General features: G+C 54.4%; 3 protein-coding genes across 9 annotated transcripts; 2 read left to right on the top strand and 1 right to left on the bottom strand.

The window, feature by feature from the left end:
* The first annotated feature begins 365 nt into the window (after positions 1-365).
* ZNF513 (zinc finger protein 513) lies at positions 366-3,901 on the top strand. 3 transcript variants are annotated; one of them, XM_065928818.1, is made up of 5 exons: positions 366-612; positions 855-1,016; positions 2,052-2,639; positions 2,730-3,406; positions 3,618-3,901. In XM_065928818.1, the coding sequence occupies exons 1-5, from the start codon at positions 558-560 to the stop codon at positions 3,672-3,674; spliced, it is 1,539 nt and encodes a 512-aa protein (XP_065784890.1). In that variant the 5' UTR covers positions 366-557; the 3' UTR covers positions 3,675-3,901. The 3 variants fall into 3 exon arrangements, with proteins under 3 accessions (XP_065784890.1, XP_065784889.1, XP_065784891.1); XM_065928817.1 differs by having other exon boundaries at positions 2,730-3,901; XM_065928819.1 differs by lacking the exon at positions 366-612 and adding an exon at positions 678-739 and having other exon boundaries at positions 2,730-3,901.
* Positions 3,902-4,007: 106 nt separating this feature from the next.
* SNX17 (sorting nexin 17) lies at positions 4,008-9,862 on the bottom strand. Of its 2 annotated transcripts, XM_065928820.1 has the most exons (15): positions 9,659-9,862; positions 9,123-9,197; positions 8,001-8,118; positions 7,319-7,383; positions 6,922-7,032; positions 6,714-6,804; positions 6,472-6,559; positions 6,157-6,226; positions 5,769-5,861; positions 5,470-5,673; positions 5,201-5,326; positions 4,959-5,036; positions 4,757-4,831; positions 4,615-4,656; positions 4,008-4,521 (listed from the first exon to the last, which is right to left on the bottom strand). In XM_065928820.1, the coding sequence occupies exons 1-15, from the start codon at positions 9,719-9,721 to the stop codon at positions 4,408-4,410; spliced, it is 1,413 nt and encodes a 470-aa protein (XP_065784892.1). In that variant the 5' UTR covers positions 9,722-9,862; the 3' UTR covers positions 4,008-4,407. The 2 variants fall into 2 exon arrangements, with proteins under 2 accessions (XP_065784892.1, XP_065784893.1); XM_065928821.1 differs by lacking the exon at positions 9,123-9,197.
* Positions 9,863-10,049: 187 nt separating this feature from the next.
* EIF2B4 (eukaryotic translation initiation factor 2B subunit delta) lies at positions 10,050-14,588 on the top strand. Of its 4 annotated transcripts, XM_065928814.1 has the most exons (13): positions 10,050-10,126; positions 10,509-10,552; positions 10,874-11,009; positions 11,189-11,395; positions 11,668-11,750; positions 11,949-12,040; positions 12,276-12,390; positions 12,588-12,664; positions 12,856-12,958; positions 13,194-13,321; positions 13,460-13,637; positions 14,044-14,224; positions 14,349-14,588. In XM_065928814.1, the coding sequence occupies exons 1-13, from the start codon at positions 10,096-10,098 to the stop codon at positions 14,546-14,548; spliced, it is 1,575 nt and encodes a 524-aa protein (XP_065784886.1). In that variant the 5' UTR covers positions 10,050-10,095; the 3' UTR covers positions 14,549-14,588. The 4 variants fall into 4 exon arrangements, with proteins under 4 accessions (XP_065784886.1, XP_065784887.1, XP_065784885.1 ...); XM_065928813.1 differs by lacking the exon at positions 10,050-10,126 and having other exon boundaries at positions 10,156-10,552; XM_065928815.1 differs by lacking the exons at positions 10,050-10,126; positions 13,194-13,321; positions 13,460-13,637 and having other exon boundaries at positions 10,153-10,552.
* Positions 14,589-14,593: the final 5 nt, after the last annotated feature.

Below are 14,593 nucleotides of genomic sequence, written 5' to 3'. Positions count from 1 at the left end.
CCTGGGTATTTTAACTCCCTGAGCTGCTGACAGTCTGGCCTGCCGTCGCAGCTCATTCTCACCCCCTCCTAGAGTTAGAAATGATTTCCTTGTTCCTCCTGCGAGGAGTCAGGATCGGGCTGGTGGCCTTTAAGTTTAAAGCCAGGGACAGGGTTCGACCTGCCCTCCTTGCCGGCCAGGTTCCACCTGATTCTTGATTGGCTCTTCCGCTTGCCTTCGTCACAATCACTTCCTGGTCACACTGTGGACGCCTTGGCTGCTTCTACTTTTCACAGACTACGCGTCCCGTGTGGCTCTGCGGCAGCGGAAGCGGAAGCGAGTACGGAGGTACCAGCTGGTCTCCGTAGGGGGGTAGGGGGCTCCATGAATGGACGCGGCGGCGGCGGCGGGAGCGGCCTGAGCTGGGCGCCGGGGCCAGGGCCGGGGGCTGCCCGGGGCCCGCGCCGCTGTATGGGGGCTGCCTGCGGGCCCTGAGAGGAAAGGCGGGCGGGCCGAATTGGGAGGGGCGGGGTCGGGCGGCCGCAGGCCGGAGGCGCGTCGGGCTGGAGCCGGTCACGATGCCCCGAAGGAAGCAAAGCCACCCGCAGCCCGTGAAATGCGAGGGGGTCAAAGGTCAGGGGTCAGGGGCCGTGGGGTGGGGAGGAGCGGGGGTGGGGTCAGTGGCGAGGGTTCAGGTTTGGGTGGAGGGCGACTCCTGAGGGATGGGGTGGGCGATCTGGACTCCTAGCTTCCCATCAAGGTACCCGAGAGGGTCTGCGAGTGCGGGAAGTACGGTCTGCGAGGGTTGGCTCCCCGGGTGCGGATGATGGGCACGGTTCCTGAGGGAGAATCTACAAGCCCCCTCCTCTCTTCAGTGGATACCGAAGACTCCCTCGACGAAGGACCCGGGGCCCTGGTATTGGAGAGTGATTTGCTACTAGGCCAGGATCTGGAGTTTGAAGAGGAGGAGGAAGAGGAAGAGGAGGAAGGTGACCGCAACAGCGACCAGCTCATGGGCTTCGAGAGAGACTCTGAAGGTGGGTTTGAGGGCACTTACTTAAGAAAGTGACCACTGGAACCCCAGCCTTTAGGACGCGGGTTAGATTTAGTGCTTCTGAGCAAAACATGCTTTACTGCCAGTGCGACTGGTTTAGTATAAGTTTAGATTTGAGCTAGATTTCATTTGTTTGATGGTCCTTCACTTTGTTGAGGTGAAGTTTTAGGGCCTGGTTCAAAGATGTTATGAATAGTACAGTGGAGGAATCACAGAAAGCAACTGATTACAAGTAAATGCCCTTTTAATAACCTTGTCTTGCTCCCTAGCCCATTCATTAAGAGTTTAAGAGGTTTAGGGAAGCAACCTCATTCATGCTGGTACTTCTAACTCCGTTTCACCTGCAACATAAACTCCTTTTGCACTGAGGTTTTAATTTCTACCCTCAAATATCCTTCCACAGTCTTCCCTGTGATCTTAGCATCACCCCATCCTAAGTTGCTGCACTACCTATCCACTTAATGCCACTTCTGGAAGATGCTTTTGAAAGTCATTGAAGGGATCCACACAAAAGGGAATCCATCCTTTAGGCTTAGAAGTAGTATTACATGCATTACTTTGTTTCTTCTTCCCTCCAAATTTTGTCTCCTGAGATAGTATGGAGCTGATTATAAATTAAAAACTGAGTCCTCACCGACGGAGGAATTAGAAAAAGGTCTCCGGCCTCTGCTTGTGTATTTTTGCTTATCCCAAGAATTACTTAATTGTTGATTGATTTCCATCTGTGGTCCACTGTAAACCACACATTTTTTCCCATTCCATGGACCTATGTACAACTCTATCATCACTGGGTTAGTCCAGGCTCAGAGGTAGCTAATTCATGTTGAATGTTTAGCTGAATTGAAGTTGAATGTTAGCTGAATTGAATGTTAGTTGTTAGTTGAATGTTAGCTGAATGTTAGCTGAATTGAAGAGAAGGGTGGAGCCCAGCAAGTGGTGAGGCCACAAGTGAGAAAAAGGGAGTTTTGAGTCTGGTTCTGCCCTGTGTTGATGTCTCTTCTCATGTCTGTCTCACCAGGAGACTCTCTGGGGGCCAGGCCTGGGCTTCCCTACGGGCTGAGTGACGACGAGTCTGGGGGCGGCCGGGCACTAAGTGCGGAGAGTGAAGTTGAGGAGCCAGCCAGGGGTCCAGGGGAGGCCAGGGGTGAGAGGCCAGGCCCAGCCTGCCAGCTGTGTGGGGGGCCCACAGGTGAGGGGCCGTGTTGTGGGGCAGGAGGACCGGGTGGGGGGCCCCCGCTGCCCCCACGGCTACTGTACTCATGCCGCCTCTGCGCCTTCGTGTCCCACTACTCGAGCCACCTGAAGCGGCACATGCAGACACACAGCGGGGAGAAGCCGTTCCGCTGTGGCCGCTGCCCCTACGCCTCAGCCCAGCTCGTCAACCTGACACGACACACCCGCACCCACACTGGCGAGAAGCCCTACCGCTGTCCCCACTGCCCCTTTGCCTGCAGCAGCCTGGGCAACCTGAGGCGGCATCAGCGCACCCATGGGGGGCCCCCCACTCCTCCCTGCCCGACCTGTGGCTTCCGCTGCTGTGCTCCACGTCCTGCCCGGCCTCCCAGTCCCACAGAGCAGGAGGGGGCAGTGCCTCGGCGACCCGAAGGTAAAAAGCCAGGCCTAAAGAACCTGGGACGTGGGTGGGTGGCCTTAGCGGGTACCTGCATTCATAGCCCAGGTCTCACTGTCCCCACAGATGCCCTGCTGCTTCCAGATCTGAGCCTCCATGTGTCACCAGGCGGTGCCAGCTTCCTGCCGGACTGTGGGCAGCTGCGGGGTGAAGGGGAAGGCCTGTGTGGGACTGGGTCAGAACCACTGCCAGAGCTGCTGTTCCCTTGGACCTGCCGGAACTGTGGGCAAGAGCTGGAGGAGGGGGAGGGCAGTCGGCTGGGAGCAGCCACGTGTGGGCGCTGCATGCGTGGAGAGACTGGAGGTGGTGCCAGTGGGGGACCCCAGGGCCCCAGTGACAAAGGCTTCGCCTGCAGCCTCTGCCCCTTTGCCACTCATTATCCCAACCACTTGGCTCGGCACATGAAGACGCACAGCGGTGAGAAGCCCTTCCGCTGTGCCCGTTGTCCCTACGCCTCTGCTCACCTGGACAACCTGAAACGGCACCAGCGCGTCCACACAGGAGAGAAACCCTACAAGTGCCCCCTCTGCCCCTATGCCTGTGGTAACCTGGCCAACCTCAAACGTCATGGTCGGATCCACTCTGGGGACAAACCTTTTCGGTGTAGCCTTTGCAACTACAGCTGCAATCAGAGTATGAACCTCAAACGCCACATGCTGCGGCATACAGGCGAGAAGCCCTTCCGCTGTGCCACCTGCGCCTATACCACGGGCCACTGGGACAACTACAAGCGCCACCAAAAGGTGCATGGCCATGGGGGGGCGGGAGGGCCTGGCCTCTCTGCCTCTGAGGGCTGGGCCCCACCTCACAGTCCTCCCCCTGTTTTGAGCTCTCGGGGCCCAACAGCCCTGGGTGCCACCAGTAGCCGAGCTCTCCATTCAGACTCACCCTGAACTAGGTCCTTCTGTCCCAGGGCTCCATGCAGTAGTCCTGACCCTCCTGTGTTTTATACAGACGGACCAGAAGCCACCTTCTCCTTCCTCCCCCGCTGGCCAGGGGGCTCCACACTGACTCACCTAGGCACTGTATGGACCGGCCCAAACCCCATGGGCAGGGGACCCACATGGACCAGGGGGCCTTGCCTTGACTGATGCACTTCATAAGCTCAGTGAGAAGGGCCCTGTATTCATCTCCACTGCTCCCAGGGGCAGTGGAGGAACTGGCTGGGGGACTGTCCAGCCTTGCACCTGTTTATTTAACTTATTTCAGTGCTTTATAATAAAGGAAACACTAACAAAGCCATGTCTATGCTGAGTTGGCAGCAACAAGCACGGCTCAGGCTCACCCTTAGCACAGCAGTGCGTGCTGTGATGGGGGGAGCAGGGGCAGAGAGGGAACCAGAGGTAGGCAGCAATCAGGCTGAGTTTAATGATGGGGAGCTGGGCCAGACCGTACACAGACCTCTGCCCATCCCCTTGGCTCATGGCCCTGAGAAGCCAGAAGCAGCCTGGAGGGAACTGTGGTTCCTCCCCAAGCAGGTAGCCATGGTCCCGTGGACTTTGTGCAAAATACTAAATGCTAATTTGGCATTGAGGGCCAGCTCTGGGTGATCCTTTGTGTAGCCAGCCCCAGGATGGGGGGGAGGTGGAGGGAGAGGTGGGTTAGGAGGCCCCGGGCTGAGAGGAGAAAAGGGGACAAGAGAAAGGAAAATGCCCCCCGTTTGGGGGTCAGGACGGGATACAGGCACAGGGCAAATTTCTGAACATTCTCCCAGGGCAGAGGGCAGACATCCGAGTGCTAGAGATCACAGGTCCTCGTCTCCAATGCCCTCGAAGGCAAAATTGCCGTGGACGTCACTGGCACTGGCATCTGTACCAGAAGTGCCAATCCCCCGCAGGCTCACAGCACTCAGCTTGCTCTGGAATAAAGGCAGGGTTGGGGGTCAGAGTGCTTGAGCCTCCCTGAGATCCCCTAAGAACACCAACCTCACCAAGCCTTGTGGGAAACTCACTGAGAGTTTGACCATGGACTCCCGGCTGGCGTCTGGTGACTCCTGGGGAAGATGAGGCAGCGGCATCAGAGACCTTGTGGGGAGGTGAGGCAAGGGTGGGGTGGGCTGGGGGCTGGGGCACTGATCAGGGAGCAGTACTTACAAGCAATGGTGGTGACTTCACGGCTTGCTGGCTGTCTGAGCGTCTCAGGGTGCCCCCAACCCGCCGGCGCAGCATCTGGGGATGGAGACGTGAGGCGCCGGTAAGGGCAGGATCACTCCCATAGGAATCCTGAGCCTTTCCCCTCCCTCTCAGAAGCACCAGCCCTAGGACAAAAGGCAGGGAGAGCACAGCCACCACGTACCTTCCTGAGACTGCCGCCCGATTTCTTCACCATCAGTTCATCTACCATGGACTGCAAGCAGATACTCATCATGATAGCCTGAGGGCAAGGGGAGAGCTCAGCCTGACTAGAGTGGTCACCCTGAGCCCAGCACCCCTAGGACAAGGGCTCCCACTCACATGGAGTCCTGGAAGCCCTAGACTTGGGTATCTAAGAGAGACGGTGCAATGGGCTCCAGAGGAGGCCTGAGGGTGGGCTCACACCTGGGGGCTGGTGATGGTGACCCACTGTAGCCGGTCCTTGCTCATGAGGTATTCAAAAGCCAGTTCCAGGCGCACCTCACCCCGGCCCCGGCCGGGGCTGCTTGTGCCTCCACTGGGCAGCGGCACCTGGAGAGGAAGGGGAATCAGGCTGAGTTCATCCTCAGCCCGAGAGGCTGTGCCTCGTGTCTTGACCTACTCCAGCCCATTCCCGAAGCTCAAGGCTTGCCAGGCCTCCATCCCAAAGACCTCCCCTTCCTACCCCAACTCACAGAGGAGGTGACCCGCCAGCACCGCATGCGGGTGACCCGGAAGGAGCCTTCACGGAGCTGCTGGCCAGGCAGGCGGAGCTGGAGGCTGAGCTCACTGTTGCCTGCGCTCACCACCACTGGACAGTCCTTCTCGGGGAAGTCAGCCACACAGGCATCGAAGCGCAGGTAGCCGTAGTGCCGCAGCGTCTGGGCCAGCCGCAGGAACTGAAACCCAGTCACCATGTGGGCGAGTCACGAGGGGAAGCAGGACAGTCCAGAGGAAGCAACCCCTTAGAGGGAAACGGGGAGGCAAGGCTCACCTCCTTCTTGGAGACCTTCTCCTGCAGTGATTTGAGCTGCCGGTGCTGCTCCTTGGTGACCAGGATCCATCCACGCTCAATGTCTGCTACCGTCTACAGTGGAGACATGGTGTGAGGGGCTGCTCCCAGTCAGAGGTCCAAAGAAAGTGTCCAGTTACCTCTGTCCAGCCTGACCCCTAGCCCCACATCTGAGCCAGCTCTTGGCAGTGAGTCTTCTTGACCAATCAGCTTACAAGGCAGGGAGAGTACAGGTTGTGCCAGATGCCCTCAGAGCATGCTAGGAACTTCCCCGTGAACCGGCAGTAAAGACACGAAAGGAGTTTTCTCGGCAGAGTGGGACACCAGAGCCATTTTCAGGGGAAGGGTTCTGAGGCAGCTCCAAGCTCACCTGAGCATAAAGCAGGTTCAGGCCAACCCGGTTCTCCATGACATCGTCGTCATAGGCAGAATCCCAATAACTGTGAGGCCAAGGGGTGGAAAGGGGTAATGGGGCTAAGCTGGGGGAAGGCAAGAGGTAGAAAGGAAAGGGGGGCAAAACGGGAGCAATCTGGAACTGTGGGGTGAAGGGTGATACAGTCGGAGGAAGCTTGGGAGGCCTGGTAGAAAAACCCAGCACTACCCCCTTGCCCAGGTCACTCTGTCTCAACATATGGCCCCATAATCCAACCCAGCACTCTCTCCCTCCTCACAGCCCAGCCCTGACCTCTTCCTCAGCACAATCTTATATTCTTGACTCCGAAGACTGGTAACAGACACATAAGGCAGTTCAAACTCTTGCAACTTTCGTACAACTATGGGTTTAAAAAAAAAATGAAAATGTCAGACTCAGGGGAGGGAAAGCAAGAGGGAAGCCCTGGGGAAATGCCTGCCACATTCTTGGGGGAGACAGGGAGACAAATTCACTACTCGAAACAGAGGGAAGTTGTAGAGTCCAGAGAAACTCACATGAAAAGGCTCCATCCTCTTTTTCTCGAACTAGAAATAGACTGAAGTAGCCAATCAAGTCATCTGGAAGATCCAGCTTTGCAGCCACAGCCTGGGGACAAGGAAGGAAGTACAACTCATCAAATGGGGTGGTTCCAATCACCTCAAGCCCGGGAAGAAGTGCAGGGGGCACGGGGGAAGGAACGCCAGTGCAGAACAAGTGCCTCACCTCCAGGACATCCTCAGTCTGATCTGAAGTTAGCACGTTGACCAGAACTTTCTGCCCATTGCTGAGCAGCACTTCCAAAGAGACCTCTTCTGTGGGGACCTGCTGTGTCTCCTGGTTGTGAACAAACATGGGAATGGAATGGGAGCACCTCCTTGTTAACCACATGCCCGGTGTCCAGCTCTGACCCCTTCCCAACTATGTATTTCTAGGTCCCTCCAGTGCCTTTATTTGCAGCGGCTTAATTATAAGCTGTGTTTCCTTGATTTCACTGGTACAGCAGAAGCCCCCTTCCATGAAGAAAGATGCCAGAACAACTCCTCTGTACCCACCTGATTAAAATGATGTGGCCCTACAGGAAGGTGCTTCAACCTTAAATCTTGGTCCCCCAAAGCCTCACCTGCTGTGCCCGACGAAGGAAACTATTGAAGGTCTCACTGCTCCCAAGCAATGGGTCTTGCCGAACTGTGGGGACAAGAGAATGATGTTCTAGAAACTTACAGTTCCTTCTTGGCTCCCTCCAGTTCTCTTCTTGGTAGGCTCCCTTTCCTTGGCTGATGGTGGCCTGTCACATCTCCCAGCTGGCCTCACCCCACTCACTGTTTGCATAATTTCTTTTTTAACTTAATTTTTATTTTTTGGCTGATCTTGGGGTCCCGATCAGGGATCAAACCGGCACCCCCAGCCTTGGAAGTGCAGTCTTAACAACTGGATTGCCAGGGGAGTCTCCTGCATAAACTCCTCACCTGCCCTACCCTAGCTACCATCTAGTTAAGTACCGTCTACAGAACTTAATGTTCATCTAAAGCACATTGGACACAAATGAAGTATGAAGTTCTCCCCACTAACTGAAAATGCTTTAAGACTGTTTAGTGCCCTATTAGTATTTCTTATAGATGTCAGGGTCAAAACTGCTTTTCTGGTACCTAGATGCTAGAGCATCCTTGCATGTTATTTACTTTTGCTCATTAAATAACAGATCAAACAAGAGGCTTCCCAGCAGGGCCTTCTACAGAATCAGCTGTTTTGATTCTCTCCCCATAATCCTCAACAGTCAGTCTCTGTTCCCTCAAGCCACTCACCAGCTTGCATGTACTTCTCTAACTGTTCTCTCCTCTGTTCCACCTCAGCAGGTGTCAGAGAGAAAAGCTTCTTTGGGGGAAATGCAGGAAGTACATTCGCCCCATATTCCTTCCGAAGCTATTTGGAGAAAGAGATACAACTCTTTACATAAACATCGTAAGTGACAAGAGGCAATCCACATTCATAATGTTCTCTTGGGCTCCCCTTCCTTTTCCTCAATCCCTGCTCCCCTACCGACCCTGGTCACCCAGGAAATGATTCCTTTGGCAAGGGCAGCCATTCCTCTATTCTAGATATATGCCCTTTACAATCTTACAGTGTGCGAGTCAGCCCCTTCACAGGGTGGGAAGGGTCTATATAGGGCCAGGGCCTAGTGAGCCCCTTCATTATCTAGCAAGGCTGTATTCATTGAACCCCTACAGGAAGCAAAGGGCTTTGTAATGAGAGTTTATGTGCACAGTCAAGTAATAGCTAAGTATATTCACGAAGCATCTTAGGACTTAAAAGGGACACTGCAGATCAATGAATCCATTTTTCAGCTGGAGTAGCTGAGGCCCAAAGAAATCAGGCAGCTTGCTCACGGTTGCACAACTAGTAATCAGTAGAATCAAGGCTCTACTGAATTAAATACAGAGCTCACTATCTGGTGAGAACAGAAACATTACATCACAGACACAAGATAACTGGAACAGCTATACCCACTCAGGTGCGTCAAGGAACACAGACCCAAACTGATGAATAGTTTGTATGAACCGGGAAAAGAATTTCAAGTTGCAGCTCAGCTGACAGAAAGAAAGTGCTCTGGCAGCGGAGGGGGAAGGGAGGGCGATCTATCCATGCACAGGCACAGGCAGTGTACAGGCTGTGTAAGAGGGGGGCAGAGAAGCAGGAAGGAGAACGAGAGTATAGACTGGGGTGGTTAAGAGTGGCAGACATTAAGCTTCCTAGGGAGTTCCCCGGAAATGTCACACGACCAGATAAAGCACTAAATCCTCCCCTGCGGCTGTGATTAAAAGGGAACTACAGCCTACGGATAAGCGACGAGGCGGGAAATGGAGACGCTGGTGCCCAGGTAGAGAAAAGGGCTTGACGCTGCCACAAGGCAGGGGTGCCAGTCCCACCTGCTCGTGCAGCCCCAGGAGCTGGCTGTAGCGCACCCGACAGTGCAGGACTCCATTCACGTGAATGTTATAGGCCTGAGGACACAAAAGCAGGCAAGCATTTTAGGGTTGCGGTCTGGGCGGTCCCCTTGCGAACCCTGGCCGGAAGTGGCCTGGCACAGCTGCGCTGAGAAACGCGCCGAGATCTTCCGAGGATTGCCAGTCTATCTCCCCCAGAGCCAGGTCCAAAGCAGAAGGACCAGTCGGGGCAAACTCGGGCGCTCGGGCTGCAGTCTTCTTCCCCCAGAGGCCAGTGACGCCCACCAGAGTAGCCGCGGCCCAGCCGAGGGAGGCGATGCGGCCGAACAAAGGACCTACAGGAGCTGGGGCGACCGCTGGACGAATCTCAGACGTAATATAAACTCCCAGCGAGGCCGTGGGGAGTCGGCGGCCTGTGACCAGGCCTGAATGGTGGCAGCCAGACCTCGGAGGCCGCTCGGAGAGGCTCCGGCCCGTTATCCCCGCCCCTGCCCGATTGGGCTCTGGCCGCTCCTCACCACGTAGGCGGAGCCGCCGCTGTCCCCGCTGCGGGACTCGGTTTCAGGAATGGAAAAGTGCATATTCCCTGCAGCAGGGCCCGGCCGGGCTCCGGACTATGAGGGCCGCAGCGGCTTTGCACGCTCGCCTCCGCTTCTCAGCGCGTCCCCGTAGTCTCGCTCGCCATTTTCGGGGGTGGGGTGGGCGCGAGATCGGCGGTGGGAAGGGCTGGGAACGTCCGCTCTGGGACGCAGCGCCGCCTGGCATCCTGGGAACTGTAGTCTAAGGAGTTAGGAGCCTAAAATTAAGATGGCCCTTATCGCGACCCGTAGCCCGGGGCGGGGCCCCAGAGCACGCAGGGGCTTGTAGTCGGCCTGGGGCTGCGCCCCGCGGCTGTCGACCCAGGGGGCGCTATAGTCGCGGTGACCCCGGCGGGCGGAGCCTAGAACGGAGGGTGATGGCTACCGTGGCTGTGGTTGTTCGCGAGGGTGAGTGAAGGGCCGGGCGCACAAATAAGTACGTGAGCCAGCGGGCTCCAGACGGCTATTGCTGGGCCCTGGGTCCCTCTGGGCCCCGTCATTTGGTTCCCGCGCCACGACGGACTCTGGCCGCGGTGCCTCGGACGCACTCCGCGCTGCGCACCGGCTTGTTTCTCCGGGAAGAGTGCGTGCTCACTTCTTTCCCCCGCCCGGCTTCCCTTTGATCCGGCCGCGCACTGCGTCCCCACGCGGATCCCAGGCTCACCTCCCGCCTGGTGGCGGAGCCGAGCTCTGGTCATGCCGAGCCAGCAACCAGCTGTGCCGAGTACGAGTCCCCCCAAACCCTCCCGCAGCCTCTCTAGTTCACTTTGTGCCCTGTTTTCTGATGCAGACTCGGGATCTGGGATGAAGGCGGAGCTTGCTCCTCGGTCTGGGGTAAGTGAGGGTGCCCGCACAAGCTACCCTGTCAGGCGGTACGCAGGAGCCTGTATCAACTTCATTCCGCCCCAGCTTCCATCCTCGTTCCACTTTGTTTTTCGGTAAAGCCATATTTTTACAGAGTTTTGTCAGCCTTAATGGTAGTGTGACTTTGACTTGAAGGAGAAACTTCAAGTTTGTGGGCTCTTAGCTTGTAACAAGGAGCTGCTGAGACTCAGGAAGGATTATGGACCGTGTGGGGGTCTGATAAGTATCCAGTAGTGTTTATTCATTTTTGGAATTATTGGGGAAGAGAAGTATTGTGTGTCTGTGTCTTAGGCAGGGGGGAGGGAGATGACCCAAGAAGAAAAGCTGCAGCTTCGGAAGGAAAAGAAACAGCAGAAGAAGAAACGGAAGGAGGAAAAGGGGGCAGAAGCAGAAACTGGCTCCGCTGTATCTGCAGCCCAGTGTCAAGGTGCGGGGGCTTTTCAAAGGGCTGGGGTGTGAAGCTGGTAAAGGGATGTGGTGGGAGAAAAGAGGGGGAGACAGGATAAAGTTGATTTGAATAAGTGAAAAGGAGAAGAGGCTTTGGTTGGGGCATAGCTATTACTTACCTGCCCAAGAGGCTTGGGCACCTCCTCCTTCTACCTTTAGGAGGCCCAGCCAAACACCTGACAGGACCGAACAGTCAGTTGGGCACTACCAAGGAGAAAGTTCCAGCAGGTAGGAGTAAAGCTGAACTTCGAGCTGAACGGCGGGCCAAGCAGGAGGCTGAGCGGGCCCTGAAGCAGGCGAGAAAAGGGGACCAAGGAGGGCCACCTCCTCAAGCCTGCCCCAGCACAGCTGGAGAAACCCCCTCAGGTATTGTCCCTTCATTTCAAGATCTCCGTTGATTCAAAGGCCTGCCTTTATTAGCTCAGGCTTTCCCACCAGAGAACAGCTGCCAGTTTTTACCTTGGTTCCCAGAGTTCACAGTTCTCCCCTCAGCCTCTTCCTACCCCTGTTTCTTCATCTACGTTTTTTCTCTGATTTTCTACCCCGCCTCAGATTTCTCTTGATGTCCCTTATGCCCTGAAAACATATTTTTTTTTTATCACCTACAGTGTCTTGAAGATATGATTGTTTTCTTCTAGGAGTAAAGCGTCTACCTGAGCATAGTCAGGTTGATGACCCCACTCTTCTGAGAAGGCTTGTGAAAAAACCAGACCGACAGCAGGTAAGAAGTGGGTTTGGAGTATGGCCAGAAAGAGCCTAGGGAGATGGAATAGAGGGAGGAAAGTTGCTTGGGGCAAAGTGAGACCTTGGAAAAGGATGAGAATTTGGGTCAAAGCGGGCTCACTGTCCTCTTCTTTCCCAGCATCATCCCACAGTTTTAAACTCTGGGCCCTTGGTCCTGTCCTTTTGTTTTGTCAAGGTTCCTACACGAAAGGATTATGGATCCAAAGTCAGTCTCTTCTCCCACCTACCCCAGTACAGCAGACAAAACTCTTTGACCCAGTTTATGAGGTAGGATTTTATGAAACTGTCATATCTTTTAAGTCTGGGGAGTTTTAGTAGTTCTGTTTTCAAAATGACTGGAAACTGGGGGTTGGAACTGTGGAAAGAAGTATGAACACAAGGCAGAACTCTTGAGGAAATGGGGGTGTCTGTGCTAGTGAAGGAGGTTCATTTTCATCAGGGGCAGGTGGGCGGTAGGTGCTCAAGTTCCCTTGCAAAGTGTGTGACACCGCCATCCCATCAGCATCCCATCCTCTGTGATCCACCCAGCCATGGTGCGGCTCGGCCTGCAGTACTCCCAGGGCCTGGTCAGCGGCTCCAATGCCCGGTGCATCGCCCTGCTTCGTGCCTTGCAGCAGGTATGTCCAATCCTACTCCATTTTGTGACCTAGCCTCACCTTCCCCAACACTACCCCAGCTTCTCTCAGCCAGAGTCATCTCAAGGGGAAGATGAAATGATGCCATCCTAGCAGACTCTCCTCAGAGAAGCTTACCCTATCCCCCTTTCAGAGACTTGTCAGGGGGCATTTTGCCAATCAACTTGTGTACCATATAGGTGATTCAGGACTACACAACACCTCCCAATGAAGAATTGTCAAGGGACCTGGTGAATAAACTAAAGCCCTACTTCAGGTGAGGGTGACCACTCCACATCTGCTCCCACTCTTTACCTTGCTCCGTCCTTTTCTTGAACCCTTTTTCTTGCTCTTCTATGTCTGTTTTTAATTTTTCTGTCTTCTCTTTCAAAAGATGTTTTTAAATATAAAAGCTTTGTGAGCTGTGAAGCGTTGCGCGGATGCAAGATGTTGTTGTTGTTGTTGTAGCTTCCTGACTCAGTGCCGCCCCCTGTCAGCAAGCATGTACAACGCCATCAAGTTCCTTAACAAGGAGATCACGGGTGTGAGCAGCTCCAAGCGGGAAGAGGAGGTGATGAGTATGAGGCATGAGCAAGGCATGCATGGGAGGATGGAGTTGGAAACATATTTGGGACTCCCAGGAAGGGCAACTCTCTGGTCTGCCTGGGCAGGGGTTAAGGAGGTGGTTGGACTGTCTGATCTGGGCCCCCTTTAGTCCCATTGTTATACACATGTTCAAGTATCCGGCATGATAATCAAAGGAAAAAATGTCCATTTCTTGTTCCTTAAGTGTCTTACTCCATTAGGCCAAGTCAGAACTACAAGCAGCTATTGACAGATATATAAAAGAGAAGATTGTGCTTGCAGCTCAGGCAATCTCACGCTTTGCTTATAAGAAGATCAGTAATGGAGATGTGATCCTGGTATACGGATGGTATGGGCCAGACCCTACAACTGAGAAAACTGGGAAGTGAAATGATCTGAAGAAGGGACTGCCCCTTTGCCCTTTATGAATGAGCTGACCATCAGTCAGTGACATTTATAACTGAATCCTCCTCTCCCTTCGCTCCAGCTCATCTCTGGTATCACAAATTCTTCAGGAGGCTTGGGCTAAGGGCCGGCAATTTCGCGTGGTAGTGGTGGACAGCCGGCCACGGCTGGAGGGAAAGCACACGCTACGTTCTCTGGTCCGTGCTGGGGTCCCTGCCTCCTACCTGCTGATTCCTGCAGCTTCCTATGTGCTCCCAGAGGTGAGGGCAGAGTAAAGGGACTCAAAAGTGGAGTAAAAGGGTACAGTAGTATAGACATAATCTTACTTTCCCAACATTGCAGTTACCTAGAAATCCTAAAACTCTATAATCTTGTTGATAGCTAATAGGAAGAACATCTCCAGCACATTACACAGCATGTCTACCTATGACAGGAACCTTGTATTAAACTAGCAGCCACCAGGAGGGAACCAGACAAAAGTAACTTCAGAGTGTATAGTCTTCCTGTGGGTGGTGCAGTGAATCAGTGGTCAGGTGTTTTCTAAGGGCCATTATTACGATTTGTTACTCATTGTCTTAATGTTGCTATCCTGGGTAGGAGTTGGAAACCTTATTCTGCATTGGTCACACATGATGTTTTTTTCCTTCTTTCTACTCTTCAAAATAGGTTTCTAAGGTGCTATTGGGAGCTCATGCTCTCCTGGCGAATGGATCTGTGATGTCCCGGGTAGGGACGGCACAGCTGGCCCTGGTGGCACGGGCCCATAATGTACCCGTGCTGGTCTGCTGTGAAACATACAAGTTCTGTGAGCGTGTACAGACTGATGCCTTTGTTTCTAATGAGCTAGGTAAGGAGGCCCAGGTGGGCAGAAGAGGAAGTTCCCGGGACCTGAGAAGATTTGGGAGGGAGAAGGGAGGTTGAACTAGAACTTATTTTTTAAAAGTACATAAAAGGGTGCCCTCCCATTGCAGATGACCCTGATGATCTGCTGTGTGAGCGAGGAGAACATGTGGCCCTGGCTAACTGGCAGAACCACTCGTCCCTGCGGTTGTTGAATCTGGTCTATGATGTGACCCCCCCAGAACTGGTGGACCTGGTGATCACAGAGCTGGGGATGATCCCTTGCAGTTCTGTACCTGTTGTCCTACGAGTCAAGAGTAGTGACCAGTGAGTGGCGGAACAGAGGGTCAATAAATGACATACTCCCTACACTCAG

Source organism: Muntiacus reevesi, chromosome 3 (assembly GCF_963930625.1).
Source record: "Muntiacus reevesi chromosome 3, mMunRee1.1, whole genome shotgun sequence".
Lineage (NCBI taxonomy): Eukaryota > Metazoa > Chordata > Mammalia > Artiodactyla > Cervidae > Muntiacus > Muntiacus reevesi.
Note: the sequence above shows the minus strand (reverse complement) of the source record. Positions and strands in the feature narration are given on the sequence as shown.

Bases quoted from the DNA above. Each gene is read 5' to 3' on its own strand.
- ZNF513 (XM_065928817.1), top strand. From the start codon at position 558: ATGCCCCGAAGGAAGCAAAGCCACCCGCAGCCCGTGAAATGCGAGGGG. The intron at 613-854 runs GTCAGGGGTCAG...TCCTCTCTTCAG, and splicing joins GAAATGCGAGGGGGTCAAAG to TGGATACCGAAGACTCCCTC. The intron at 2,640-2,729 runs GTAAAAAGCCAG...CTGTCCCCACAG, and splicing joins AGTGCCTCGGCGACCCGAAG to ATGCCCTGCTGCTTCCAGAT.
- SNX17 (XM_065928820.1), bottom strand. From the start codon at position 9,721: ATGCACTTTTCCATTCCTGAAACCGAGTCCCGCAGCGGGGACAGCGGC. The intron at 6,805-6,921 runs GTGAGGCACTTG...CCTTGTCCCCAG, and splicing joins AGACTGAGGATGTCCTGGAG to GCTGTGGCTGCAAAGCTGGA. The intron at 4,657-4,756 runs GTAAGTACTGCT...CATCTTCCCCAG, and splicing joins TGAAGTCACCACCATTGCTT to GAGTCACCAGACGCCAGCCG.
- EIF2B4 (XM_065928813.1), top strand. From the start codon at position 10,415: ATGCCGAGCCAGCAACCAGCTGTGCCGAGTACGAGTCCCCCCAAACCC. The intron at 11,751-11,948 runs GTAAGAAGTGGG...TGTTTTGTCAAG, and splicing joins AAAAACCAGACCGACAGCAG to GTTCCTACACGAAAGGATTA. The intron at 12,041-12,275 runs GTAGGATTTTAT...CCATCCCATCAG, and splicing joins TCTTTGACCCAGTTTATGAG to CATCCCATCCTCTGTGATCC.